Source organism: Haliotis rufescens, unplaced genomic scaffold, assembly GCF_023055435.1.
Source record: "Haliotis rufescens isolate VD_foot unplaced genomic scaffold, xgHalRufe1.0.p SCAF_19, whole genome shotgun sequence".
In the NCBI taxonomy this organism is placed as follows: Eukaryota; Metazoa; Mollusca; class Gastropoda; order Lepetellida; family Haliotidae; genus Haliotis; species Haliotis rufescens.
Genome location: NW_025963879.1, coordinates 304169 through 332141, shown reverse-complemented (window position 1 = coordinate 332141; position 27973 = coordinate 304169). Strand labels below are relative to the sequence as shown.

Here is a 27973-nt window from a genome sequence, read left to right as displayed (position 1 = left end):
ATACGATCACGTGTGCCCAACACGAATCCATGCCACAACAGAGTGACTGAATTTTATGCATGGTCATTCTAGATCTGTGAACGCATTTTTTCTGGAAAGAACTTTTGTCGTCTGTTCTTCTAGAAAGAACCTCTGTCGTCTGTCGTTTCATAAGTATCAGTTTATTCCACATGTTTCATGTCAAATATTTTGAGGGAAACATAGAAAAAATCATATTGGGAAATATTTGACATATTCTGTTTGATGATGTATCGATGAAGATAAATTAGAATTTGTAGGAGGCATAAACAAAATAGTTTTTGGAACAGCTAATTCTCTTCAAATGGACCATACCACTTCGGTGAAACCCACGAGCACGGGTATGGTGCTGACAAACCTAGAAACATAATTTGGGCGAACCGGGATTCGAACCCACAATCATAGGTTTCTGGCGTGTCCAAGGGACGCAACCCTGCACAGCGAATCGCGGCGCCTTAGACGACTGGGCCACCCGTGCCCCCGGACCAAACGTATAGGGTGAGGTGGTGAGGTGAAATGGGGTTTAACGTCGCGTCCAAGATCATTGCACTTATATAGCGACGTGCATGCACGTGTGTGTGTGTGTGTGTGTGTGTGTGTGTGTGTGTGTGTGTGTGTGTGGCTGCTTGTACTAGTCCGGACTGATGACGATTTATAGTGCTAGCTCACTAAGATACCATGCCGCAGTTTAACATGAATACCCCACTCAGACACAGTATACTGACTCCGAGCCGACCAGTCCTTGTTTTAGCTCCTTAATGCCGAGCGCCAGACAGGGTAACAACAAGTACCATCTTTTAAAGTAATTTGGTATGACGTGGTCGGGGATCGAACCCCGGACCTTCCGCTCTCCGGAGGCGGTCCAACGTATAGGGAGGATATGGGGGATATGGACTGTAGAAATACGATGTAATAAGAACAAACCTCTAACAAGGTATCCTAAAACAGAACGAGATTTTTACACTCATTAATGGTATGTAGAAATAACAAATTAAAGATTGTAATGACAATCACACATTGAATGCTTCTACATTTCCCTTTGTCTTAAACAGATCTAGATTGTTGGGTAAATCAGTTTAATGACATAAAATGTCAAATCTGCATACACTCATTTATGGTATGTCAAAATGAATTTAAAGATGAAGTGCTTTCAAAAGAGATGGCACAATAACAATCTCACTCCACCGTTGAAACATCTTTCCACACCTTCTGGTTTAAGATCATGATTGTCCCTATCCAAATCAATGCCTCGGCAAGCCCAGGCCTGACATCGATAGCAGACAAACAGAATGTGTTTCTGAAAAGAATTCAATATTATTTTTTACAGGTAGTTTTTAGTTACCTTTGATGCTGTTACAGTTAATAAATTTTTTAAACAATAACCAAGTCTTTATATGTGGATGTGAATCAATGCTTGGAAGTGCCGCAATGATGTAAGTGGATGCAGTATTATGATAAAAAAACAATACTCTATCGACAGTTACGAAAGATAAAAATGACAATAATACGAATAATGATTTACTTTTCATTTATGCCCAAATGACGACATGTTTAAAGAATATCTACCATACAAAATTAACATTTTACTTTTTATATGAGAGCTCTAAAAACAGTATGATCCGAAATTATTTGATCTCTCTTACATTTTACGTTAAACAATAAATACGAAAGCAAAGTTTAGTATTCGTGTTGTTGTCCCATATGATACCTCAACATTACATGGCTTTGATTTTTCACTCAAAAGCATGAAACTATCGATCTGTTGATAGCCTACGCAACGATGCATGAGGCACTGGCTGTCGATAACCCATAAGGGTTCGTTATCAGAACGGGGAGGTGGGGTAGCCTAGTGGTTAAAGCGTTGGCTCGTCACGCCGAAGACGGGTTCGATTTCCCAAATGGGTACAATGTGGGAAGCTCATTTTCCGGTGTCCCCCGCCGTACACTTGCTGGAATATGGCTAAAAGCGGCATAAAACCATACTCACTCGTTATCAGAACGAAAGCTCATTAAACATACAACCCCCAACGGCGGTATTCATCAATACTTCAGGTTGGTTCCAGTGTACCAGTACCCTCATGCTTGTCCAAAACCCTTGTAAGGTGTTGATGAATCATTAGCAAATAGCGATGATACAAGGTGTTCGCGAAAACGACAGCGCATCTTGCGTCCACAGGTGGCACCCATCACAAACGCATGAAAAGGCAAGTCAATTGTTCACATGAACACATGAGAACATACGGTACAAGTCAAAAAAGGGAACTGCAACGGACATCATTTTTGTCATTGATTTGCCGAATTTGGAATGTATCACCTTTTTTTTATGGTAGTCACTGCATGTTTGCTTCTTATCTTGGACTAGCTGTACAATTAAGATAAAACACGATGAGTGATATATAATATTATATATTATAGTAATATAGTAATATAGTAATATATATATATATATATATATATATATATATATATATATATATATATATATATATATATAAAGCACAGTAAAGTTCTAACTCTCAGGCATAATATAGTAATAATTAAATAAGTAGAGTAAGATTGAACACAGTTTTAATAGGCTAGCGCTTTATATATACATATATATGATAAGATAAAGGGATGTGATGATGTGGGTGTGGACGTGTAGAGCAGTTGATCATGATCTATAAAACGTTCAATGTGGATTTGGATGTGGACGTACAGCTTAATGTGGATATATGGATGTGGTGATGTGTGCATGTGGGTGTGGACGTGTACAGCAGTTGATCATGATCTATAACTCGTTCAATGTGGATTTGGATGTGGACGTACAGCTTAATGTGGATATATGGATGTGGTGATGTGTGCATGTGGGTGTGGACGTGTACAGCAGTTGATCATGATCTATAACTCGTTCAATGTGGATATGGATGTGGACGTACAGCTTAATGTGGATATATGGATGTGGTGATGTGTGCATGTGGGTGTGGACTTGTAGAGCAGTTGATCATGATCTATAACTCGTTCAATGTGCATTTGGATGTGGATGTACAGCTGGATGTGGATATAGGGATGTGTGCATGTGGGTGTGGACGTGTACAGCAGTTGATCATGATCTATAACTCGTTCAATGTGGATTTGGATGTGGATGTACAGCTGAATGTGGATATATGGATGTAATGATGTGTGCATGTTGGTGTGGACGTGAGGATTTGTATGTGAGGTGAGATTAGCTAAAATTGGGCTTAACGTTAAGGGCAAGATTGCTTTGTTTATGTGTGTTTGGCTGCTTGTACTAGTTCAGACACTGTGACAGCATGCTACGGTTTAACATGGATACCCAACTCAGATCCTACTGACTCCGAGACGACCGGTCATTGTTTTGTCCACTTAATGTCAGTTCAAAACCATCTTTTAACGTCTTTTGGTATGGCGCGACCAGGGAATCGAGCAACCGACCCTCTGCTCTCAGTGCACACGCCCTATCACAACATGGAGGAGGTGATGTGGCTGTGAAACCGTTAATGTGGATGTGAAGTTCTTGATACAGATGTAGATGTGGAGATGTGAAAACAGTGAGGGGATGGATGTGAATTTGAAGTTGGTGGAGTTGATGTGGATGTGGATATGAAACAGTGGATGTCGGCGTGGACGGGAACATGGACGTGTAAGTTGTTATGGACGTGGATGTGTAAGTTGTTATGAACGTGGGCGTGTAAGTTGTTATGGACGTGGACGTGTAAGTTGTTATGGACGTGGACGTGTAAGTTGTTATGGACGTGGACGTGTAAGTTGTTATGAACGTGGGCGTGTAAGTTGTTATTGACGTGGACGTGTAAGTTGTTATGGACGTGGACGTGTAAGTTGTTATTGACGTGGACGTGTAAGTTGTTATTGACGTGGACGTGTAAGTTGTTATGGACGTGGACGTGTAAGTTGTTATGGACGTGGACGTGTAAGTTGTTATGGATGTGGATGTGTACGTGGACTAGAGCATATGAATATGAATGGGGATGTCAATATGGAACTGTGATTGTGGATGTTAATGTATATGATGAAGTGGAATTGGATCTGGGTGTGAGTACAGACGTCTTTGCTGCGATGTGGATGTGAGGATATTGATTTGGAGTTGTGAGTTTTGATGTGAATTCGTAGATATGGAGCCATATGTTTAAGTGGATGTGTGTCTAGTTCACGTCTCGACATCTTCTAACTTATGGCACAGTTAGCGGTGGTGGCAGACCTGGAGATATTGCTGAAGTAATATGTGTTCAACGTCATTCTGTTTACGTCACTGTTCTTTCTTGTTTCAACTATCAACGTTCTCTCAATCGTCATTCATGCCGTTTCCATTTGCCTGGTATTGGAGATTATATTTTCTTATTTCTGACTTTCTCACTCACTTCGTTTTCTACGACACTCAGACTTTCGTGGCGGCGGATAACAACGTGTATCCCATTTATTCAAACACAATCGTTAATCTAAACAGCCTTATCAGTTGTTAGTCCAGATATCTGAACATGACTCGATATATTGAAAATAGGGTGATTAGTCAGTTTTTCTAGCATGCTTAATGTGAAAGGACAAGAATGTATGTGAAGTATGTTTTGTACCACAAGTTCTTTGCATATAATGAACAATAGATAATCAACACGCATCCGTTCAACATAAGTACAAAAAATACATCAATTTCTGCGAACAAAGCAATCAATTCGTTGCCTCCTTCACGCCTGATGGAAGATGCGCTAATCGATAGGGATGAAAAACAAGACTTTTGTTACAACTAGGATATTGTTTTGGTTACTGTTTCAAGCATTGTATAAATTTTCTTTCTTACAAACTTTTTAAGACACGTGCGGGGCGAACAATTAACTTAACTTATTAATCCCGAGGCAATATTAAAAAACAAAAAAAAACTCCTACTCCCCGTTCATTTCTTAAATAAATACACGACAGACTAACTTTCGGTGACAGTAACACAGAAGGATGAATTGAACGTATACACTACAAACTGGCCAGAAACTAAAACAGTCGGTTTGTGGCAAAAGGCAAAAAAAGTTTTAAAAACATAATACAATGAACCGAATGAAAATTTTGTACTTGGAACGCAATAAAACAAACTTAATTTGTAATTCAAATTAAATTGTTAATTGACCAAGAGGTGACAAGTCATCATATCATTATATAAATATTTTGATGTAATATGTTTTTTCATTAGTGGTCAGTTATACAGACAGTTAAAGAGGTTCTGTTAAAATATCACGTATTCAATATAAAAAATAGGAAAACAAGGTGAAAAAAATGTCAACATGTATTCACACTATGCAATTCTCGCATCAATGATCAAGTCTTTATTGTATCAATCGCGTCAACAATTAAGCTTAATACTGTGCCCTGCTTTATCGCCATTGATCATCCTATACCACAATGACCCCTGTCTCCATGTTGAGTATTCTCGAAAAACAGTTCAAGGGAGGTCAATAGGAAGCCCCACTGTAGTCGTCGGTATTATTACCAAACACAAGGCACCGAGAACAATGGGGAGTCGGACAACTTGGTATTTTGGATGCAAGCGTGACATTTCGAAAGAGAGGTTCGCATATTTTCCATGCCTTTCCTGAATCTTGTCAATCACATTGGTGTCAAAAGGGACAGAAAATTCAAAGATATCAATGATTTCACTGGATTTATAAAAAAAGGACAAGATCCGATTTGTTGGGATGGATATGTCCAAGGCTGTAAACTGGCCTATTCCAAAGAATTTTGAATAAATTCACAAAATAAGCATTGACATGAAGAGGCCTTCACGTTAATCAAATGCGCTTTGAGCATGATATTCAGTATCGAAAAGTGAAAATTATTGTATTATTATTATGGACAGATTAAAATAAAAAATGCAGGAAAGAGGGTTTGGGTGATCCTGGTACAGTCAGGCTGGTTATAGGCTCATCATCAGCTTAAGGCCCTCGTCCCCTCTACACGCAGCCCAGACAGCGAATGGGACTTCTCACAGGACTTCTCACCCAGATTGTCAGAAGGGCTGTATTCCTGGAAGCAAACCCGGGTACTCTCCCAATGTCAGTCAACAGATTGGGAGGTACCAAACCTAAGGCACCAAGAACAATGGGGAGTCGGACAACTTGGTACTTGGGATGCAAGCGTGACATGTCGATAGCAAGGTCTGCATATTTGCCATGTATTTCCTAAATCTTGTTAATCACATTAGTTTGTTTGTTTGTTTGTTGTTAACGCCGTTTAAGGTTTGTTGTTGGACCTCTGTGTCAAAACCACAATCATTGCGAAGACGGATATAAAATGATCGAGCTACACCATCATGTCGCTTAAGATACTGTGTTTGTGCCCAAGCTGGGCATCCACTGACAATTAAATCCATTGCATAACCTACACTTCATATTTACATTTTAATGCAAAATCACACATTGACGGAGAATGGTGGGAAGTGACTGAGCAGCAAACAGAAAGCCTTCTGTTCCACTTGCAGGCCAGCCGACTTCATCTAAGCGAAGGAGTATACAGGGTTGCTGTTCCTCCTAACACACTTCGGACCGCCTCCGTGGTCTTGTGGTAGAGCGTCCGCCCGGAGAGCGGAAGGTCCAGGGTTCGATCCCGGGCCGCGTCATACAAAAAGACGTTAAAAGATTGTACTTGTTGTTACCCTGTCTGGCGCTCGGCATTAAGGGGCTAAAACAAGGACTGGTCGGCTCGGAGTCAGTATACTGTGTCTGAGTGGGGTATTCATGTTAAACTGCGGCATGGTATCTCAGTGAGCTAGCACTATAAATCGGCATCAGTCCGGACTAGTACAAGCAGCCACACACACATACACGTGCATGCACGTCGCTATATAAGTGCAATAATCTTGGACGCGACGTTAAACCCAATTTCACCTCACCTCACCTAACACACTTCACATAAACTCGATGCAATGGTCGTTCAGATAGCCTGTCCTTGAAAAACTGAGTTACTCTCCCCCCCCCCCCCCCCCCCCCCCTCCCCCTCCCTCTCTACAGTTACAGGGGTAGGATAATTTTAGGTGGGAAGCCATACATTCACACCGTATGTGACAAATAATTAGCTTCAAACGGAGATCGAACCATGTGACTTGAAATTCCTATGCAGTAAGAATGCGTTTTCCGAAACCTGTAGTGACATGATCCAAACTGGAATTACTTGAACATTTAGGCTTTAACATCTAATGTGTGTTTTCCGAAACCAGGGGTTATTTAATAAGACCATACGAAAGACTGTATAAATGCTAAGTAAGCTTAAGCCATAACGGAATTTAGGTTCAGGGCTTTTGTTTTCTGTATAGCCAAATGTTGACTGTAAAAAAGGACCTCCATATATGTCAAAGCGGATAATCCAATACGTAGAAGTATAACTTAGAGACCTATGTCACTGTTTGCAGCTATATTAAGTTTCTTGTGTCCTTGATTGCCTGCTACTGGTTGATGACAGAAAATGCATTACTGCTCCGCTGGGCGAAAGTGTCTATTGTGTGGTTGCTGTCTGAAGGGTAAAGATGGGTTCATTGCAAAGTTGGTTCCTGTTTTGTATTGTCCATACAACTATGGTAAAATACGGTGAGTATTATACTTAGCATATTATGTTTTATGTACAATTTATGTGGAAAACTACAATGTATGTATTTAATGAAAGCACGAGGTAGGGTAAGGGCAACTGTTGGCTCACCAGAAATGCCATTGCTTGTATTAACAGAACACTTTGGTATGACAATTACCAGATACGATCATATGGTTGACAACCAACCTTTTTTCATACACTATCAAGTTTTGTTATTTTGGCATGTTCAAGTACACATGAATGACACAAATGGGCACACGATTTATTTTTCAGCTTAAAAAAGCCCTATGTATGAGCAATTCTGTGATATAAGATGTCATTCATTGAATGTCGGATGTCTTCTACATCTCGTAATTAGAAACGCTTCTGTGGTCTAGTGGTAGAGTGTCCGCCTCGAGAGTGGAAAGTCTGGGGTTCGATCCCCGGCTGCGTCATACCAAAAGACGTCAAAAGATGGAACTTGTTGTTACCCTGTCTGGCTCTCGACATTAAGGGGCTAAAACAAGAACTGGTCGGCTCGGAGACAGTACACTGTGTCTTAGTGGGGTACTCATGTTAAACAGCGACATGGTATCTCAGTATGCTAACACTGTAAATCGGCATCATATTTAAGTGTAATAATCTTGGACGCGATGTTAAACCCCATTTCACCTCACCTCACATCTAGTAGGATAGTCAGCTTGGTCCAAAGACTTGCTCATAGGTCCTGTGGTCAAAACGGGTCCTTACTTTTCCCTTCATATGGTGTTCCGTTTATACCTTGATGTAGGAATCTTCGAATAACTGGAGTGTAATCCCTGCATTCTAATACGATAAATACCAAGGACCATTTGGTTCCATGGGTTCGTTTTAAGCCCGAATCAAACAGCGTTAAATTAGCCCTCCTGTCAAATCACACACTGAGGAAAGGAACATCTGTGTTAAGTAGGTGATAATGAGACGGTGCCGTCACTTCAGAAAACAGCACTGGTGAATGGGTTCCAGGTATTTATCATAACAGAATTGAGATGTAACTAATCTATGATGATGTCACTCGATAACTTATGTTTTGCTTATATCCAAAGCCTTTGTCACGAACAGAAACACAAATTTAGATTTACATTACGTTAAATATTTGGATGATGTTGCCATGTCCTTCGTTCTAATGTTTTTTTAGCAGATGTCACGTAAAATAATGCGATGAGATTCAATAAGGTGTTTGTGGGGAGAGACATAGAACTAGATACTAAGAAGCACATTTAACACCGCTTTGGACAAGTTAATATCACAGAATGTCAGCTTGTGGGAGGAAAGTAATGCAGATCTCAGACGTACGAGTAGGGGTATGATGCTAACCAACCTTGGAACATAATCGGTGCGATCATGGTTTCTGGCACGCCTAAATTGAATTGCGCCTTAAACGAAATTGTCCCCGTGTCCCTGGCCATACCAGACCTCAACAGCAGTAGTGTTTTGTCCCTCAGCATCAAGCTGACACAGCGTGAGATGACGGATATACTGTTTAAAGCGACATAAAACAAACAGTTTCTGAGAGATGAGTCAGACATTTGTTTTGTTTTTTGTTTGTTTATTTGTAGTTTAATGCCGCACGCTGCAATATTCCAGCTATATGACATCTTCCCGAGGCAAGAGAGTTAACTGACTTTAACAGTCCAGTTTCCACCCTTGACGCACTAGGCTGGAATTACTGGGCTCGATCGTTGCGCCACCAGTGGCCCTTACCAGTCATGTCCCTTCTAAGCCTCTCCTATGGACCAATCAGATTCCACCTCTCGTATCACTTGCGTTTGCTTCACACAAAATGGTGGCGCCCGGTCAGTTAGATCTGATCGACAATCACGATCTATATTCTGATAAAACGGGTCTTACATCGCGAAATGCATCAGATCACGTGAGCACCTTGATTAGAAACATGAAAACATTTGGAAAATAACTGCTGACAACGAGTTGGCGGTGAACATACTTTGCAAATCCTGCCATCGACCGAAATCTGCACGACAGTGTACGAACCGGATTTCGATTTCGGTGCGCCATTTTGATTGGACTATGCATAGACTCGTTAGTCCACCCAAAATGTAACTCCACAATACTAGCCTAATTCGGCAAGGGTGGAAACTGGACTTTTATAGTCAGTTAACTCTCTTGCCTCGGGAAGATGGCTATATGACGGCAGTCTGTAAATAATCGAGCCTTGACCAGACAATCCAGTGATTGACATCATGAGCATTGATCCACGCAATTGGGATACGATGACACGCTTCAACCAAGTCAGCGAGCCAAACCACCCGTTCCCGTTAGTCGCCTCTTACGACAAGTATAGTCACCTTTTATAGCAAGCTTGGGTTTCTGAAGGCCTAGTCTACCCCTGATCTTCACATTTGTTTTGAGAGATAGAAACCAACATGATTCAAATTGTCGGTACCTAAGTCACTCTTTTGTACCTTTACTTGGAAAACCAGGATGAAAGAGCTGTAGTTTTCAATAGTTAATCAATGTCCTCACGTGTCGATCGGTTTTCGTCCTTAGATTAGCAAAAGGTCAGCATTGATTTTCACAACATATGTGGGAGCGTCACTCCAAGTTGTCGATCTCCGTTTGATTAAATTTCGGATGTCTTCAATCGAAGATCAAGGTAACTAGGAGGTAGATAATAGAATGAAGTGCTAACCTTCAAATATTCATTTTATTTCTTCACAATCAATGATGACCCGACTATTGACCCTCTGACATTGAGAACAAGTAAACCGTGAAGATTCGGGTTAAAACAGGTCTTCAGGTTCTACTACACCAAATCAGAACCAGTTTGGACAGTGCGGTGTTCGTAGGAAGCCTTCAGTGCAGATCGAGAGATATCTGCAGGCTGTGATTGGAGAATATTCTATAAGATTTTTATGTCTTTCATATGTACATCCATTCAGTTAATAAAACTGACCATGTTTTTCTATATTTAGTACTGTCTTTTTCAACATGATGACTTATGCTGAATGTGACCACAGCTATTTTCAAGTAGGTGACATTTGGTGCGAAATTGGGGGTGGTGTGTTTAGTTTCCTGTACTCGGAAAAGGAGCTGGCTAAGCTAGTCATTTTTTATTTTTTTATTGCTGCTCTAAGGCCAAACTGTGCACACACGTACAGGTAATAGCTGTTGAATGCTTAGTTATTTAAAAATATATATAACGTTACTATAGAAGTCTATGGGAAAACATTTGGTCCTGTGTAACCTTCAGTAACCCAGCAGCCTATTCGTAAGAGGCGACTAACGGGATCGGTTGGCCAGGCACGCTGACTTGGTGGATGCACGTCATCAAATAAGAGGTATCTTCTCTCAAGTGGGACTACATTAAATTTACAAAAAAGATTAGGTTTATCTCCTAAACATACGTGATGTCCATCTTTGTCTTTTTTTATTTCACAAAACCATAAGTCCCAAACGAAACATGATGAATAAATTAGTTGTTTGTTGTTTATGTCCGCACTTGGCAATCTTCAAGCCACAGTGGCATGTTAACAAATCAATGACTGATATTATGAGCAATATCCCAACCCGCTGGGTGCGATAACACGTAATCTGCCAATCTTGGAAAAATGATCCATCATCAAAAGTAAAAACCATCTTCCCGAAGCACGGAAGTTAACTATTTTAAAAGTTCAGTTCCCACCCTTGCCGAACTCAGTTGGAATTATGGAGTTATATTTTGGCTGGACTATCGAGTAAATACATTGTATAATCAAAATCCCGTAACGATATCGACATCCGGTTCAAGTACCATCAACTGGGCGTCGACAGATATTTTTCATATCTTTCCCTCTTTTTAATCAAGATGCTCAAGTGCACTTCGCGAGGTAAATCCCGTTTTATGACGATACAGATCTTCATTATCGATGAGATCGTCTTGTCTGGGCGCCGCCATTTTGTTTGGTCTGTGGTCTGAGGCCTAGCCATATGAGAGGGGAAACCGATTACTCAGAACTAGGGAGGACAGCGTAAACAAGTCATGCACATGCAGTTCGAAAATCCCTTGAAAAGTTTCTCATATTTGCATTGTAATTTATTTGTGCCTAATTCCTATGTAAAACACGCAGTCTGTTGTTAAACATGCCAGGAGTGGAGAATATGGAGCACCACACATATTTTAAACACACGAGTTTGTGAGTATCAACAGAAATCATTATCTTCGACCAAGCAAAACCTTAATGTATTGTTTGCACATACAATACATGAGAAAATCCATGTTCTGGTACCAGTTTGAAGGCACACATTAACATTGATCTCCCATATAAATCTATATAAATAATCATATAAATAAAGTTTTCAAATTGACAAGCAGCAGCGAATAGATAGCCATGCACAGTAGGCTCTGCAATTGATGTTTCACTGACAATAACAAAAACTGCCGGGCAAAAGAAAAAGTGCATGGTGGCTAAAAACGAAACAAACAAGAAATGGTTATTCGATAGTGATGTGTTTGATACGGTCATCATAGTTGTGTTTTGGACCTTACTTTTGCATTGTTTCGGCGACTGTTTTCAGTCCAGTAACGTTTGATAATCTTTTGGTAAGATCACATTTTCAATTGAATACATTCCTTTGCCCGGAAGTGTAAGATTAAGCGTTATTGATAAACTGACCATCACGGAATTCAACACAGATGAAGTTTTAGAAAATAAAATACATAGTAAGTAAGGATAAGATATATGGATGAACAACTTCTTTATTTCAATTAATTAGGAGCGACGTTTCGGTGGAGGTTCTGACACCTTTACCAAGCAAGTGAGTCAACTATGATTGACAAACTTATACAGGTATGAGGCGGTATTTATACAGTTGAGTAGATGGGTGATATAAGGTAAACCTTCATAACAGGTGAAGCCATTAGTATAAGCAAAAAGGATTATGGCCGATTGGAGTCTTTGATGAGTTGATGGTACGCAGGGGGATGGTAACAGCCTTCATCGCGGTTGGCTGATGATTGGAGTCTTTGATGAGTTGATGGTACGCAGGGGGAATGTAACAGTCTTCATCGTTGTTGGCTGATGGTTGGAGTCTTTGATGAGTTGATGGTACGCAGGGGGAATGTAACAGCCTTCATAACGGTTGGCTGGTGGTAGGAGTCTTTGATGAGTTGATGGTAACCAGCGGGTATGTCACAGCCTTCATAACGGTTGGCTGATGGTTGGAGTCTTTGATGAGATGATGGTAGGCAGCGCGTATGTAACAGCCTTCATAACGGTTGGCTGATGGTTGGAGTCTTTGATGAGTTGATGGTACGCAGGGGGAATGTAACAGCCTTCATAACGGTTGGCTGGTGGTAGGAGTCTTTGATGAGTTGATGGTAACCAGCGGGTATGTCACAGCCTTCATAACGGTTGGCTGATGGTTGGAGTCTTTGATGAGTTGATGGTACGCAGGAGGTATGTAACAGCCTTCATTGCGGTTGGCTGATGGTTGGAGTCTTTGATGAGTTGATGGAACACAGGGGGTATGTAACAGCCTTCATTGCGGTTGGCTGATGGTTTGAGTCTTTGATGAGTTGATTGTACTCGAGGGAATGTAACAGCCTTCATAACGGTTGGCTGATGATTGGAGTCTTTGATGAATTGATTGTTCGCAGAGGGAATGTAACAGCCTTCATTGCGGTTGGCTGATGGTTGGAGTCTTATCATGTTGATACCTGCTTGGAGTTTGTTCAATTTTGAAGTCGTTCAGGTGGGTTGTAAGGGCTTTGAGGCCGTGGGTTTGCTGATATATGCCATCTCTCCAAGTGAAGTATGTGGAACTGATACTCTAAGTTGACTCCAAGTCATCTCCATCATCTCATTACGGGTCACGTCAGGACGACCTTTCATTCGACCAATCAGAGCGTCGCTTACCACATCGGGAAGGACATTGAACTCATCGTCAGAACTTCACTGGTTTGTATGCAATAGTACCTCCATTAACCGTGAATACATTATTACGAAATACGGTGTACCTGGGGGACGCGGAAATGAAATGAAGCTGTGTTTTCCTCTTGTTGGCATCAGGTCGTGGCTTGATTCGTTGGTTAGAATAATGACTACACCCCAAAGCAGCCGTATGTTTTCACGGGTGATTCTGGAATGTAGTACACAACACCGTGAAGTATTGTCGATGTTTTCAACTTTACAGGCGGCCTATTGGACCATTTAGCTTTGTCATGGGTTTGAATCCAAGATTTGGCTTGTGAGTGCACCCTTTATTTCACAGTAAACATAATCAGGCTTGGCCACTTTAAGCTTTCCTTCCACCCGAACCATGTTCGAGTGACCGAGTGAGTATGGTTTTACGCCGCTTTTAGCAATATTCCAGCAATATAACGGCGGGGGACACACAAAAAAAGGCTTCACACATTGTGCCCATGTCGGGAACCGAACCCGGGTCTTGGGCGTGACGAGCGAACGCTTTAACCACTAGGCTACCCCGGGGTTACTCTAATCTGAAATGGTCTTGACGGTTACCTATTCTAACATTGGTCGTGTTTGTTCTCAGTCTACACCTTCTCGAACGTGGCGCTCCACAAGCCAGCCAGTCAGGACTCCTACCGGGAGATCTACCCACCATCTCACGCTGTGGATGGAAACAAAACTACATTTCTTCACTCAGATACAGTGGTGGCAGTCCGCTATCATTGGTGGGAAGTGGATCTCCTTAACTCCTACACCATACCTAGTGTCACCATCACCAGCAGAGATTGTTGCGGTTAGTAGTCAAACATAATTTTCTATAATAAACTGCTGTTCGGTATCTGGAAAGAATAAAAGAGACAATCTTATTGGAATCTTTACTCTTTGAGCGATGATCTGACAACCTATTATAGGAGATCGCATGAAATCACTAAATCTGTGTCGAAGTTTCTGAATGTTTGGTACGAATGAGCGAAGCATTCTGACCAGTCTATCTGATTTCGGCATCTCGAAAACGAACTTAAACGGCCAGTTCCAAATGCAAATGATAAATACTAACATACTGTCGTTTTTTCTTTATACAATCTGTCGTTGATACTTGATACGTTTCTTGGGAGATGGTATAGCCTTGTGGTTAATGCGTTCACTCATCACGCCAAACGCCCGGGTTCGACTCCCCACATGGGTACAAGGTGTGAAGCGTATTTACGGTGTTCCTCGCCGTGATATTGATGGAATATTGCAGAAAGCGGTGTTAAACCATACTGACTGCCGTTTCTGAGCCGCATGGCTTCCACACTCAAAAGTGAGTACCATCAATGGAATATTTGTGTTTTGTGTCTTGTTTTGTTGAAATTGAAAAGGCCGAATCCAGAAATTGAAAACTGGAAAAATAATCAGGGCGAATCTGAGAATTGAAGCCATTTTTTATTACTTAAAGAAGCATTGGCAGTAAAGGTTTGAACCAAAATATAGTATCTATACATTCTTTTGAAACATGTGGGTATTTCATCTGTTGTGCGTTGTTTCCTTGATCAGTACCTCTTCTCGAGAAAATCGGTTCAGCAACTTCACAACTGTTCTATGATACAGCTGAAACATTGCATCGGCGTAAAAGAAGAAAGAATGAAAGAGGATACTTCAATTTTTCTTGTGTAAATCATTATTTCTTCTCCAGATAGCCGATTCCGTAACTTTACAATTGACCTCACGTCTGAAGTCCTGCCCTCAGCACAAGTCACGCGACTTTGTCACTACTACCCGGGGAGTTTCACCCAATTCGCCACCCATACCATAGCATGTGATGAGACATTTACAGCACGAAAGGTCAAGGTCACTATGGATTCATCTGACGGACGACCTCTTGATATAAGCGAGGTCAAGGTTAAAGGTCTTCACGTGTGTGGAAGTAAGTAATGATTTATCTATAAATATGTGGTCGCTGGTGGCACGTGGTCCCATGTACAGCGCACAAGTCGCAAATCAGGCGAAGTTCAGTGACGATGTACAGATGTACAGATTAAAATAAAAAATGCAGCAAAGAGGGTTTGGGGGATCCTGGCACAGTCGGGCTGGTTAGGCTCATCGTCAGCTCAATACCCTTGACCCCTCTACGCGGGGCCAACACAGCGAATTTGACGAATTCTCCCAAGGAAGCGCTTCCTTGTCAAACCAATTGAGAACTGTTCGGAGAATGTGAAGACTCCCCAACACTGCAGCCTTCTGTATTACCCTGATTGTCAGAATTGCTGTATTCCTGGCAACAAAACAGAATCACACAATGACGGTTTTGAGTGGGAAGTGACGGGGGCACGGGTGGCCCAGTCGTCTAAGGTGCCGCGATTCGCTGTGCAGAGTTGCGTCCCTTGGGCACGCCAGAAACCTATGATTGTGGGTTCGAATCCCGATTCGCCCAGATTATGTTTCTAGGTTTGTCAGCACCATACCCGTGCTTATGGGTTTCACCGAAGTGGTAAACGTCTGAGACCTGCATCACTTCGGGCTTTCCTCCCACATTAAGCTGACAATGATGTACGGTGATGTAACTGGAATACTGTTAAAAGCGGCGTTAAACCCAACTCACTCACTCACACTCATCCAAGCGAAGGACTGGGCCCATTTGATACGACGTTTCGCTTGGTTGACACTCATTTCTCTACCGTCCAGCAGTACAGAACCATCAACAAACATAACACTGACATTGAGATGATGTTTCTCATACTTGGCTCGTTAAAGAAAACTGTGGAATGCCTTGTTTTCATCATGAGTCTTGACATGCTTCTCAAGAGAATCATCAGATAAATAAATGTGTGCAAACGAGCGAGGGTGGTGGGATCTGTTGTCTGACATGATTATTCATGTGAGGGTGCCCTGAATTTCTTGGTTCGTCCAATCAACAACACCAAGCGAGCATTAAACTCTGAAAGTGGGATACGATGATCATGACATGCATCAACCAAGTCAACGAGCCTGACCACCCGATCCCGTTAGTCGCTTTGTACGACAAGCATGGGTTGCTGAAGACCTATTCTACCCCGGATCTTCACGGGTCTAGGATTAGAAACCTTTTTGTATACTTCACGGCTTGTATACACCACGTTCCTCCATCACCCGTGAGTTCACACGGCCGCTTTGCAATGTAGTCGCAAGTTTTAACCACCGAATCAAGCCTCGGCCTGTTTCCGGCGAGAGGGAAACCAGGGTTTACACTGACCAATGAGCACTCACGTTACATTGGCATTTCTCGTGCATGTGCCATAGTTTTCCTGCAATCTCCATACATTGTGTCATTATCATGATCAGGCAGCGGTGGGTTTTGCTCAAGGTTTATGTACGAGTAGTGGCGGTCGGGTAGCCTAGTGGTTAAAGCGTTCGCTCGTCACGCCGAAGACCCGGGTTCGATTCCCGACATGGGTACAATGTGTGAAGCCCATTTCTGGTGTCCCCCGCCGTGATATTGCTGGAATATTGCTAAAAGCGGCGTAAAACCATACTCACTCACACATGTACGAGTAGGATTCTTTTAACTTCCGTGAATTACACACGCCCTCATTTCATTGCCTGACAATACACGCGTCATTATGACACTGCGGCCGTGTGCATTCACGGGTGAATTATTCGCCCGTGAAGTATTTATGATGTATTATTTAGGAAAACAGATAAACAACAAATTCAAACTACAAACTATATTTTGTGATATAATTTCAAACTTTTACACCGTCTCTAGATTACTGGCTGCAATTTACATTGAATGCTGGACTGAAACGCTCCGAGGTGCCGCTTGACCAGACCGTCGTCGAGTCTACACGAGCATGTGCCCAGCGGTGCCGGGAAGACATAGATTGTGACGCTTTTCAGACGTTGACGTCAGCTAGTAGTGTGACGTGTCAACTTTTTATTGGTAGATCTGGTGATACTATCAGTGACACTAACTGGAAGTATTACAGTTTTTCAGGATGAAAGATAAATGTTGAGAGGTCATTCGTTATGTTGCTGAGTTATGACATTGGGAAATATCTGTAGAATGTCAAGACAATGGGCCAATATGCTACCACGCACTTGCACCAGGTATTTTGTTCCGTTGTTAAGAGATGGCGCTCTGCGACACGTTGAACACCCTGGCTACTGCCACTGTGATTCACCGCCTCTGTGTCTAGCGTCAGAGCGTCAGCCCGGAGAACGAAAGGTTCTGGGTAAGATCCCCGGCTGCGTCATACCAAAAGACGTTAAAAGATGGTACTTGTTGTTACCCTGTCTGGCGCTCGGCATTAAGGGGCTAAAACAAGGACTGGTCGGCTCGGAGTCAGTATACTGTGTCTGAGTGGGGTATTCGTGTTAAACTGCGGCATGGTATCTCAGTGTGCTAGCACTATAAATCGTCATCAGTCCGGACTAGTACAAGCAGCCACACACACACACGCTATATAAGTGCAATAATCTTGGACTCGACGTTAAACCCCATTTCACATCACCTCACCAACTGTGATTCTCGTCCTGTAACTTTCCGTTGTGCTTCTGACTCAGTTAGTCGTGGCATGACTCCGTAGTTGTAAACAATTGGCAACAGACACTGTTTGGCTACCGCGAACCCCCAATTCGTAAGGCTATTAATGGCATTTAACGATGTCATTCATTTATCGAGTATTTCAACAGCACCTGTTCGTTTTGTTGTTGTTGTTGTTGTTGTTGTTGTTGTTGTTGTTGTTGGTAATGTCAAGTATAATGTTTAAAGCGGCAATAAAATATGAAGATCTTCTCGTCACCTACTGATGTCATACCTTCACTGTAACAAGAACAGTGTACAATATATCCCCTGGCACCGAATAAAAGTGACAAACGCTGTGAATTCTACGATACCAAATATGTTGTAGTTTATCCTGGGGGCTAGTTGGTCACAATGTCGTATTTGCGAGGATGCTTTTCATGAAGTATATTTTAGGCCATTGTACAGTATCACAACGTGTATGATACAAGTATTAAAAATGAAGTAATTGTTTTTTTGGTTTAGCTCATGAGGCCTTTCCATCCAATTGGGCGTATGAAATGAATTGTTGGAAATCTTTATGTCATCTGTCCGTCCTCCGTCAGTCAATAGAATCTTCTCTCACTGCTGAATGAACTGATTTACAACAGAGCCTAATGTTTCAACACAACACAAAGTTTTTAATACAAAATGACTGGTGAGTGATAGTTTTGCAGAAATATATGTTCTAAGCCCATTCGTGAGCAAATGGCAATGAATACAAATTGGGACATTAAACAAATCAATTCATCTCATTCAGAGCTTTCCAATGAAAAGAGGGGGACACGGGTGGCCCAGTCGCCTAAAGCGCCGCGATTCGCTGTGCTGAGTTGCGTCCCTTGGGCACGCCAGAAACCTATGATTGTGGGTTCGAAACCCGGGGTCGCCCCGATTATGTTTCTAGGTTTGTCAGCACCATAGCCGTGCTCGTGGGTTTTCACCGAAGTGGTAAACGTCTGAGACCTGCATCACCGCGGGCTTTCCTCCCACATTAAGTTGACACGCCGTGATATTAGTGTTATACTGTTAAAAGCGGCGTTAAACCCAACTCACCCAATCATATGAAGTTTGTTCATGTACATACAACTCGATCCCTTCTGTCTGGTCAAGGTCGGACTGCTGACCATTCCTAAGCTGCCCGTTTTAAGTTGTTGAAAGGTACAAATTAAAATGATTCGTGAGTGAATGCCTCGATTTGACATTTCCGAGGATGATAACGCTCTAATTAAACACACGGGTGGCCCAGTCTAAACCTACGCAAATCGCGAGTTTCGTTTCTTAGGCGTGCAGAGACCTGTGATCGCTCTGGTTATGATTCTAGATTTGTCAGCACCATACTGGTTCTCGTGGTTTTAACCAACGTGATGAACGTATACCGAATCTAGCTGAAATGCCGGACAGATCTCGTGTTTTGTATATTATGTTGTTCTATTCATATGAAAGCAGGGACTTTTTTCCCTTCTATAGTAATGTACTGGCAGACCTGAAATCATAATCTCGGCGAATCTGGAATTCTATATTATTATTTTTAATATATTTAGTATTTGTGAGGATTCCTCAAAAGGTGTTATATTGTTGGGTTTTATTTATTTACCTATAAAGCGCTGTCAACAATGTAGCTTGTAACCTCAGTAATTTACGTTCAAATCGGTAAATGTATTGCTTCTTGAAATGTCTTTAAGATGGGATATGTATGTTGTTTGTGATTATGGGATTAAAGTAAAACAAACACATTTGTATGAGTCAGATAATATTTATTCCTTTGTTTGTTTGTTATTTTACGCCACACTCAGCCATATTCCAGCTATACGACGACGGTCTGTAACTAATCGAGTCGGGACCAGACAATCCAGTGATTGATATCATGGGCATCGATCCATGCAGTTGGTCACGATGACATGCCTCAATCAAGTCAGCGAGAGTGACCACCTGATCCTGTTAGTCGCCTCTTACGACAAGCACAGTCGCCTATTCTACCCCGGATCGTCACGAGTCTTATTCCTTTACATATAATGATGCACACAGAAGTATTTTCAGAAAATTGTTAATTACATTGACTGTGTCTGTTCTGCGCATATGGAACATAAAATATTTAATGTCATCCAATCCGTTTCCATAAGGGGAAATCGATCATATATTGCGTTACTACTCGCTCATCAGTGTTGATAGAGGCTGATAGCTGTTAAGAAGACAGAGATGGAGCCTGTGATCTTTTGGTTTCTCCAAGCGACCATCTGTACAACCAATGTGATACACGGTGAGTAGGACACATGTAATAACGCTTAGGTAATTTGGACGGGGGTAGGATAAGAGTCCTTTGGTGCCACTCGCAATATCAAATGTTAAAGTCACGGACATGTTTGACATATTGATATGAAAATTATTTGACATGTTCAAATGGTTGACAACCAGCCTGTTTTCGTTCTCACATTTGCACATTTTGGACTTTTGACATAAAAACACATAAGTTTGGTTAAAATGAATAGAAAGACCTATTTTTGAAAGTTCATAAGAAAATCTAAGTGTGAGCGCCTCAGTGACCCAATTCGTTTTCTGCTACGTGGTTGAACTGTTTTTATCTAAATCTCACATATCTACTTAGGTCAAACACTTGCTAAGATGTATGTTCAAATATTAAAAGAAGACAAAACGCTTCCTGAAAACCTTTAACATTAGAACTTAAAAACTGACACATTTTTGCTTTGGGTGAAGTCATTTAGTGTTGTCACAAAACCCGTCAAGATTCGGGTTAGACTATAGAGGCGGTTATGCTTGTCGCAAGAGGCAACTAACGGGATCGGGTAATCAGGCTCGCTGACCAGCCAATCCAGTGACTCACGTCATGAGCATCGATCCACGCAATGGGATACGATGACATGCATCAACCAAGTCAGCGAGCCTGAAAACCTGATTGGGTCGTTTGGTGACGAGTCACGTTTTTATGCTTCGCCGTTCGGATGGTAGACATCGTGTTTACTCAGCAATATTCCAGCTGTATGACGGCTGTCTGTAAATAATCGAGTCAGGATGAGACAATTCAGTGATTAATATCATGAGCATCGATCCACGCATTTGGGATCGATGACATGCATCAACCAAGTCAGCGAGCCTGACCACCCGATCCCGTTAGTCGCCTCTTACGACAAGTGTCGTCATCTAGTTGTGTGACGTATCCGAACTGTTTGTTGGTAGATCTGGTGATACTGTCAGTGATGCTAATTGGAAGTATTACAGTTTTTCAAGATAAAAACACTTGGTGAACTCTCTTGATTATTGTGAAGGGGGTATACATGTTGGTATAAAACATCATTGACTGACCTTAGTCTATTTAAATAATTCTTTTTGAATTTCGAGGTAGAATCGAGCATTCTCTTTCCACGAATATTTCCAAATTTGACAAAGATTAAGTCCCATGTAATTCCCTAATTTGACTTGTACCATATGTTCCCTTGTTTTTTTCAGGTGTGTGAGTGCTTTAAAATTTAAAGTCACATCGGCAGTATTTCAGCCATATCGTGATTTTCAAAGGTTATACATAATTAATACATGTAAACTATATAAAAAATGGCCTGTAAAGAAGTCTATACATAACAATTCATTATAAGAACGGGCTATAGATCGCCAGCAGGTGAAGGTAGATCACCATACTAGGGACTATGGGGACAGTCGACCAATTGTCATGCCTTTGCATGTGTTTGTGACGGCGCCAACGGTGGGGCGAACACATGGTATCATCACTATTTAATAGTGATTCATAAACACATGCCCATGATATAGTCAGAATCACACTATCGATATATTAGATATGGATGGTTTTTTGTCGCTTTATTAATGCACGTGTTGAAACCTAACATAGCGCAAAACAGTATCTTGAGGCCTACATCTATACTCACGGAAATAGGTAACGGCACTTCTCACAACTCATGGGAGAACATGATGGCAATTTGAATGGCTTATCGGGACGACGCGGTCATGTTCTGCGTTAGATTTGGTTTGGTTTGTTGTTAAACGCCCCACTCAGCAGTGTTCTAGCTATATGACGGCGGTCTGTAAATAATATTTGGAATCGATGACATGCATCAACCAAGTCAGCGAGCTTGACCACCCGATCTCTTTAGTCGCCTCTTACGACAAGCATAGTCGCCTTTAACGGCAAGCAGAATTGCTGAAGACGTATTCTACCTCGGATCTTTACGTGTCTCTGCCGTTTGATCACATGCAGGGACGTGACGTCACGTTGCAGTGGGATATTGCCCGCCCACATGTTGCACATGTTGTGGCAGACTTACTGCGGCAGCTCGACTTTACTGTTTCCCCATATCTCTCTCCCCACGGAATACGTATGAGGTGAGAAGGAATGACGCCTCCGACGGGACCACAACCAGCCGGTAACGCCCTCTCAGTTGAGCCAATCTATGGTTGACATTTAGCACGACATCCCCCAGGCTGGTTTCAGTCATCTGGTGTCTTCAATGCACCGCCGCCACCACGCCTGTATCGACGCAAATGGTGGTCATACGCGATATTTATATTTTTAGGGCGCCTCGCTCTGGCTCCAATTACCAGATATGGCTTTTGTCAATGCATTTGTTGTGATGACACATCAGACAAATGGCCACATATTATGTTGTTAGCTGAGCTTATGCCATACCGTGGCGTCCGTCGTCCGCCCGTCAGCAATTTATTCAAACGACTTCTTCTTCTAAACCACTGAATGGAAAATAACGAAATTTGACTGGAAGCATCCCTAGGTGGTGAGAATTAACACAATTGTACAACTGGCGGGACTGACTCCCCAAGGGGCTGAGGGGGCGGGGCCAAATGGGAGCAATTTGGCAATATTGCTCTTGCTAAATGACTTCTTCTCTGGAACTTAGAGATAGATATCAACCATATTTGGATGGAAGTATCCCTAGGTGTAGGGGATTCAGAATTATACAAAACCTGGGGCTGACTCACCCAGGGTCTGACGGGCGGTGCTAAAAAGGTTATTGCTTTAAAACACTTTTTTTCCTTGAACTAGGAGATGGACATCAACCATATTTGGTTGGAAGTATTCTCAGATGGTGGGAATCCACAAGTGTACAAATGGAGCGGCTGAGGGGCGGGGCAAAATAGGGTTTATAACTTGGACACAGTTAAGATCCCCACCGTATAACCATATGTACAGTTGCTGAGTACCGTATAATGAGAGGAATGCATATATGTTACCAGGACTGGCCCTTCTGTTCATTTGTCTGGCACTCCCAAAGGAGTTAGAACCTTGACCATAACATGTAAACCGATATTATCCCCACTCTATAATAAACAGATACATTGTAAATACATTTGTTTGTTATGAAGAGAATAATACATTTATGCCAATATAATTCGTCTGGGGTCCAGCCTTGCCTCTGGACACTTAGATCCTGGATCGTAACATGGAAACGGTTCCGACCTTAATGCTACATTTGTATCTGGAGAAGTACATGTTCATGCTGTCAGATTTGCTATCCACCTATTTTAAATGCTGACACGATTACGAAATATGTGCAGTATTATACACATGTACAATGTAAATGTATATTTTGTCATGATTGCGTAAATATCTAGGTGAACGATGTTTTAAATAACATAACAGTTACACCCCTTTATATATGAAACACAGTTACTCTTCCGCTAGGATATATTAACCCGCATTGTTTACCTCAAAAGCTATGTTATCTCATATTGGTCTATTACGCCGTAATTCAGTGTATGGAGTTGCCTCCCTTTGCCATTGCAGCGATCCACTAACCCCATATTCACTCCGATTAAAATATTTTGATCTGCCAGCATCCAGTGGTGTTCATAAAACCCGTTCGGATTCCTGGTAATGTCCTAGCATCCAAATTGCGTGGATTCCTGCTCATGATGACAATCACTGGATTGTCTGGTCCATACGCGATAATTTACAGTGTGGCGTCATATAGCTGGAGTGCCGCGTTAAACAACAAACAATATGTCATAGTATGAAAGCCCAATTTACTCACTTACTTGATTTATGTTTTCAGTCAACTCCTTCTCGAACGTGGCTTTACACAAGCCAGCAAGTCAGGACTCCTTCCGTGAACCGTTTCCACCATCTGCAGCTGTGGATGGAGATGATACTACTTTCATTCACTCGGACAGGGCAGTACCCTATCACTGGTGGGAAGTGGATCTCCTTAACTCCTACACTATACCCAATGTCACCATCACCAGCAGAGATTGCTGTGGTAAGTATGCAGAATATTTTGCCTTGAATAGACTGATGCTGTTGGTATCACGAAATAGTGATAGTTTCATCAGAACAGACGGATGTTGTAGGCATCAAGAAATAGTAAATAGTGATAATTTCACCTGAACAGTGAGTGAGTGTGTTGGTTTTAACTCCGCTTTTAACAGTATTTTCAGTTATATCACAGCGTTCACATGAACACAAGGATGTTGTAGGCATCAAGAAATAATACATAGTGATAGATTCACCTGAACAGACGGATGTTGTAGGCATCAAGAAATAATACATAGTGATAGATTCACCTGAACAGACGTATGTTGTAGGCATCAAGAAATAGTAAACAGTGATAGTTTCACCTGAACAGACCTGTAAGGAGTAATTTCGTGAAAGAGTTTATGCATATTTCAGTTAGTTTTTGTACACACTGCCCGGGTTGGACTTGCTTCAAAGTAATCTATCCATGTAGGGGTCGACCAAAACCGGCTTAACAGTCTCGTCGACTTGGTTGATTGCGTGCCATCGTACCTCTACAGCGTGGGGAGTTCCTCATTATATCAACCACTGTTACGTTCAGCCTAGACTCATTTTTTTACAGGCTGAAATGATATAAATATATAGAAAAAAATATTGCTTCCGCATAAAAAAAACAAAAAAGATGCTTCAACAATAATCCTTATCTCTTCTCCAGCAGGCCTCGCTCGTACAATTGACCTCACATCTGACTGTCACGCAACTTTGTCACTACCACCCGGGGAGTTTCACCCAATTTTGCCATTTTTTGGGGTATCATGTGGGTATTTCATCTGTTGTGCGTTGTTTTCTTGATCAGTACCTCTTCTCGAGATATTCGGTTCAGCAACTTCACTACTGTGCACTGAAACAGCTGAAACATAGGTGCAAAAGAAGAAACATTCAAAGAGGATACTTCAGTTTTGCTTGTGTTAATCATTATTTCTTCTCCAGGTAGCCGATTCCGTAACTTTACAATTGACCTCACATCTGATCACCTGCCCTCAGCACAAGTCACGCGACTTTGTCACTACTACCCGGGAAGTTTTACCCAATTCGCAACCCGCACCATAGCATGTGATGAGACATTTACAGCACGAAAGGTCAAGGTCACTACAGATTCATCTGACGGGCGACCTCTTGATATAAGCGAGGTCAAGGTCAAAGGTCTTCACGTGTGTGGAAGTAAGGTTCTAAAGATTCTGCTGAAGCATGATACACTCTATTATGCATCAGCTTTCAGACAAAAACAAAACAAAAGCTACTTTTTAAAGGTTTCCCATTATATTTTTCTTTTATAAAAGTAGGTAGTATCGTATCTTGGTCACAGCAACTTCCAAGTGACGGAAAGAAAGAATAACGAATATCTTCAAACATCAATAATCCATATCGCTATATAGCTGAAAAAATGCCGATGCGACGGTAACTCACTCAATAATCCATAGTTATTATAATTTTCAACGTTGATGTGAATGACCAATCATTTTATATTCTTAATGGTGCCGGAAGTTTCCCTTTTAAAAAATCTGTACCGGATAATGCTGGAAAAAGTACTTGACCTAACATCAATGGATATGCTGGATGTCCTGGAAGAAATATTGAGATATGGTTAAAACTCCTTTCAGAAAGAGAAGTGCGTATCTTGAGGCAATGGGTGTCCTTAAAAACTGAAATCCCAGCAACCCAACTTTTTATCGAGAGACTTTCATGCTTTTATGCATGTTAGTTTACCTTTCTTTTTGTTACATCGTCTCTAGATCACTGGCTGCAATTTACATTGAATGCTGACACAAAACGCTCGGAAGCCCCACTACACCAGGTCCAGGTGGAATCCACACTGGCATGTGCCCAACGCTGCCGGGAAGATATAGATTGTGACGCCTTTCAGACACTGGCGTCATCTAGTAATGTGACCTGTCAACTGTTTGTTGGTAGATCTGGTGACACTGTCAGTGATGCTAATTGGAAGTATTACAGTTTTTCAGGATAAAAACACTTAGTGAACCCTCTTGGTTATTATCTCCCGCCACGTAGTGGAAAGGGGATATAGGAATGGGTACTGTCCGATCGTCCTTCCGTCCTTCCGTCCATCTGTCGCGTTTCCGGAGCAGAATTAAAAAAAACATTGAGAGATATCTTTACCAAACTTGGCACATAGATAGGTCTAGCGGTGAACTGGTGCCTTTTGATAGTTTTGGATTTAGGCTGAAAACACCGGTAGTGTTTCGTTTCTTGAAAACCTTACAATATTTCTTGCCTTGCAACACTACCAGACATGTCATAATGGCGGGGGATATGAATATTTCATGCTTGTTGATTGTGGGGTTACACATTTTAGTATATAACATCACTAACTGACCTTAGCTTTTTTAAGTAATTTCTTTTTGAATTTCGAGGTAGAATCTAGCATTCTGTTTCTACGAAGATTTCAAATATCGTCATGCGACTGCTAAAGATGTTTTACCAGGGTTACAACATTCAAACCTCAGTAAAGCTTTCAAACAGTTTTGTGGTAGACATGTGGAGACATTTTAAAATTTGATGCATTAGTGAATGCAATTCACTAATATGTTCCCGTGTTATTTCAGGTGAACAATTGACTTGCCTTTCTATGTATGTGTTTGCCACCGGGAGCCACCGGATGATTATCATTTCTTGAACACCTGGTATCATCACTATTTGATAGTGATTCATAATACATGTAGCATGGCACTTTAGTGAGAGATGGTGTTTGACAGGAGTTTATGTAAAGTTTTTTGTATTCCCTGAGTTAAAAAGGTGAACATATATACATACACTCCGGATGAGACTCAACCCCAAAAAGTACGAGAATCTGTACTTTACTCAGAAAGTGTTATGCCAAATATAACATTTGTTGCATTTGACCACTTTCTAAATGGCATTGTGTCTTTATATACATACATAATCACAGTGCTTTAAACCACTTAGATAGCGGAGCTCGGTTGACGACCATGGACATGAGCACATAGTCATGTCAGCTGCCTATCATTAACCTTAGAGTGTGGCTGGCTGGCCACTGAAGCTGGACATTGTGAACACGGTGCGGGATAATGTAGATTGACGATGTAACGTAACACGGCAGTGGCAGTCTGGCAGTGATTCTCCTGAGTGTTAAACATAGAATGCTTTCTGTAAGTCGGAACTTGACCCTCAGACAGACTTGTCCTGCATGTTGGCAGGACGCCTCCAAGATATCGTCTGGTCATACCTGTCTTGCTACCATTATGTAAGCATGGATAAGATGTATGGATGAACAACTTCTTTATTACAATGAGGAGCGACTTTTCGGTGTAGGCTCTAACACCGTTAATAAACAAGTTCATCCTTTTATCTTATCCTTACTTAGTACTCCAACTTCTAAATGCCTCTCAAAGATGTTAACATTATGTACCTGTATTTGTTAAATTACGAATAAAGTGTTGTGGACCCACTGATGGTCTCTTTTGTTTGAGAACAGATATCCAAACAATTTAGCTCAGAGTACATGCTTATGATAAAGTTGGAATCGTTTAATGTACACTGCTTTCAGCAGACATTTCTTATGATTATGGAAAGGGTTTTGTACAATTTGTTTTATAACAACAGTGATAAGTTTACATGAACAAACTCAACCGTGTTGGATTTCTTCCCACACTAAGCTACAAAATATAATGAATCAAT

The 27973-nt window shown here is 41.5% G+C and overlaps 2 protein-coding genes across 2 annotated transcripts; both read left to right on the top strand.

Moving 5' to 3' along the window:
- The first annotated feature begins 7471 nt into the window (after positions 1 to 7471).
- LOC124142607 lies at positions 7472 to 17759 on the top strand. The gene is made up of 4 exons (XM_046511181.2): positions 7472 to 7598; positions 14110 to 14319; positions 15202 to 15432; positions 17251 to 17759. The coding sequence occupies exons 1-4, from the start codon at positions 7538 to 7540 to the stop codon at positions 17481 to 17483; spliced, it is 735 nt and encodes a 244-aa protein (XP_046367137.2). The 5' UTR covers positions 7472 to 7537; the 3' UTR covers positions 17484 to 17759.
- Positions 17760 to 20199: 2440 nt separating this feature from the next.
- On the top strand, positions 20200 to 27734 carry LOC124142582. Its single transcript, XM_046511151.2, has 4 exons — positions 20200 to 20302; positions 24078 to 24281; positions 25247 to 25477; positions 26050 to 27734. Exons 1-4 carry the CDS (start codon positions 20242 to 20244, stop codon positions 26280 to 26282), a joined length of 729 nt encoding a protein of 242 aa, XP_046367107.2. The 5' UTR covers positions 20200 to 20241; the 3' UTR covers positions 26283 to 27734.
- Positions 27735 to 27973: the final 239 nt, after the last annotated feature.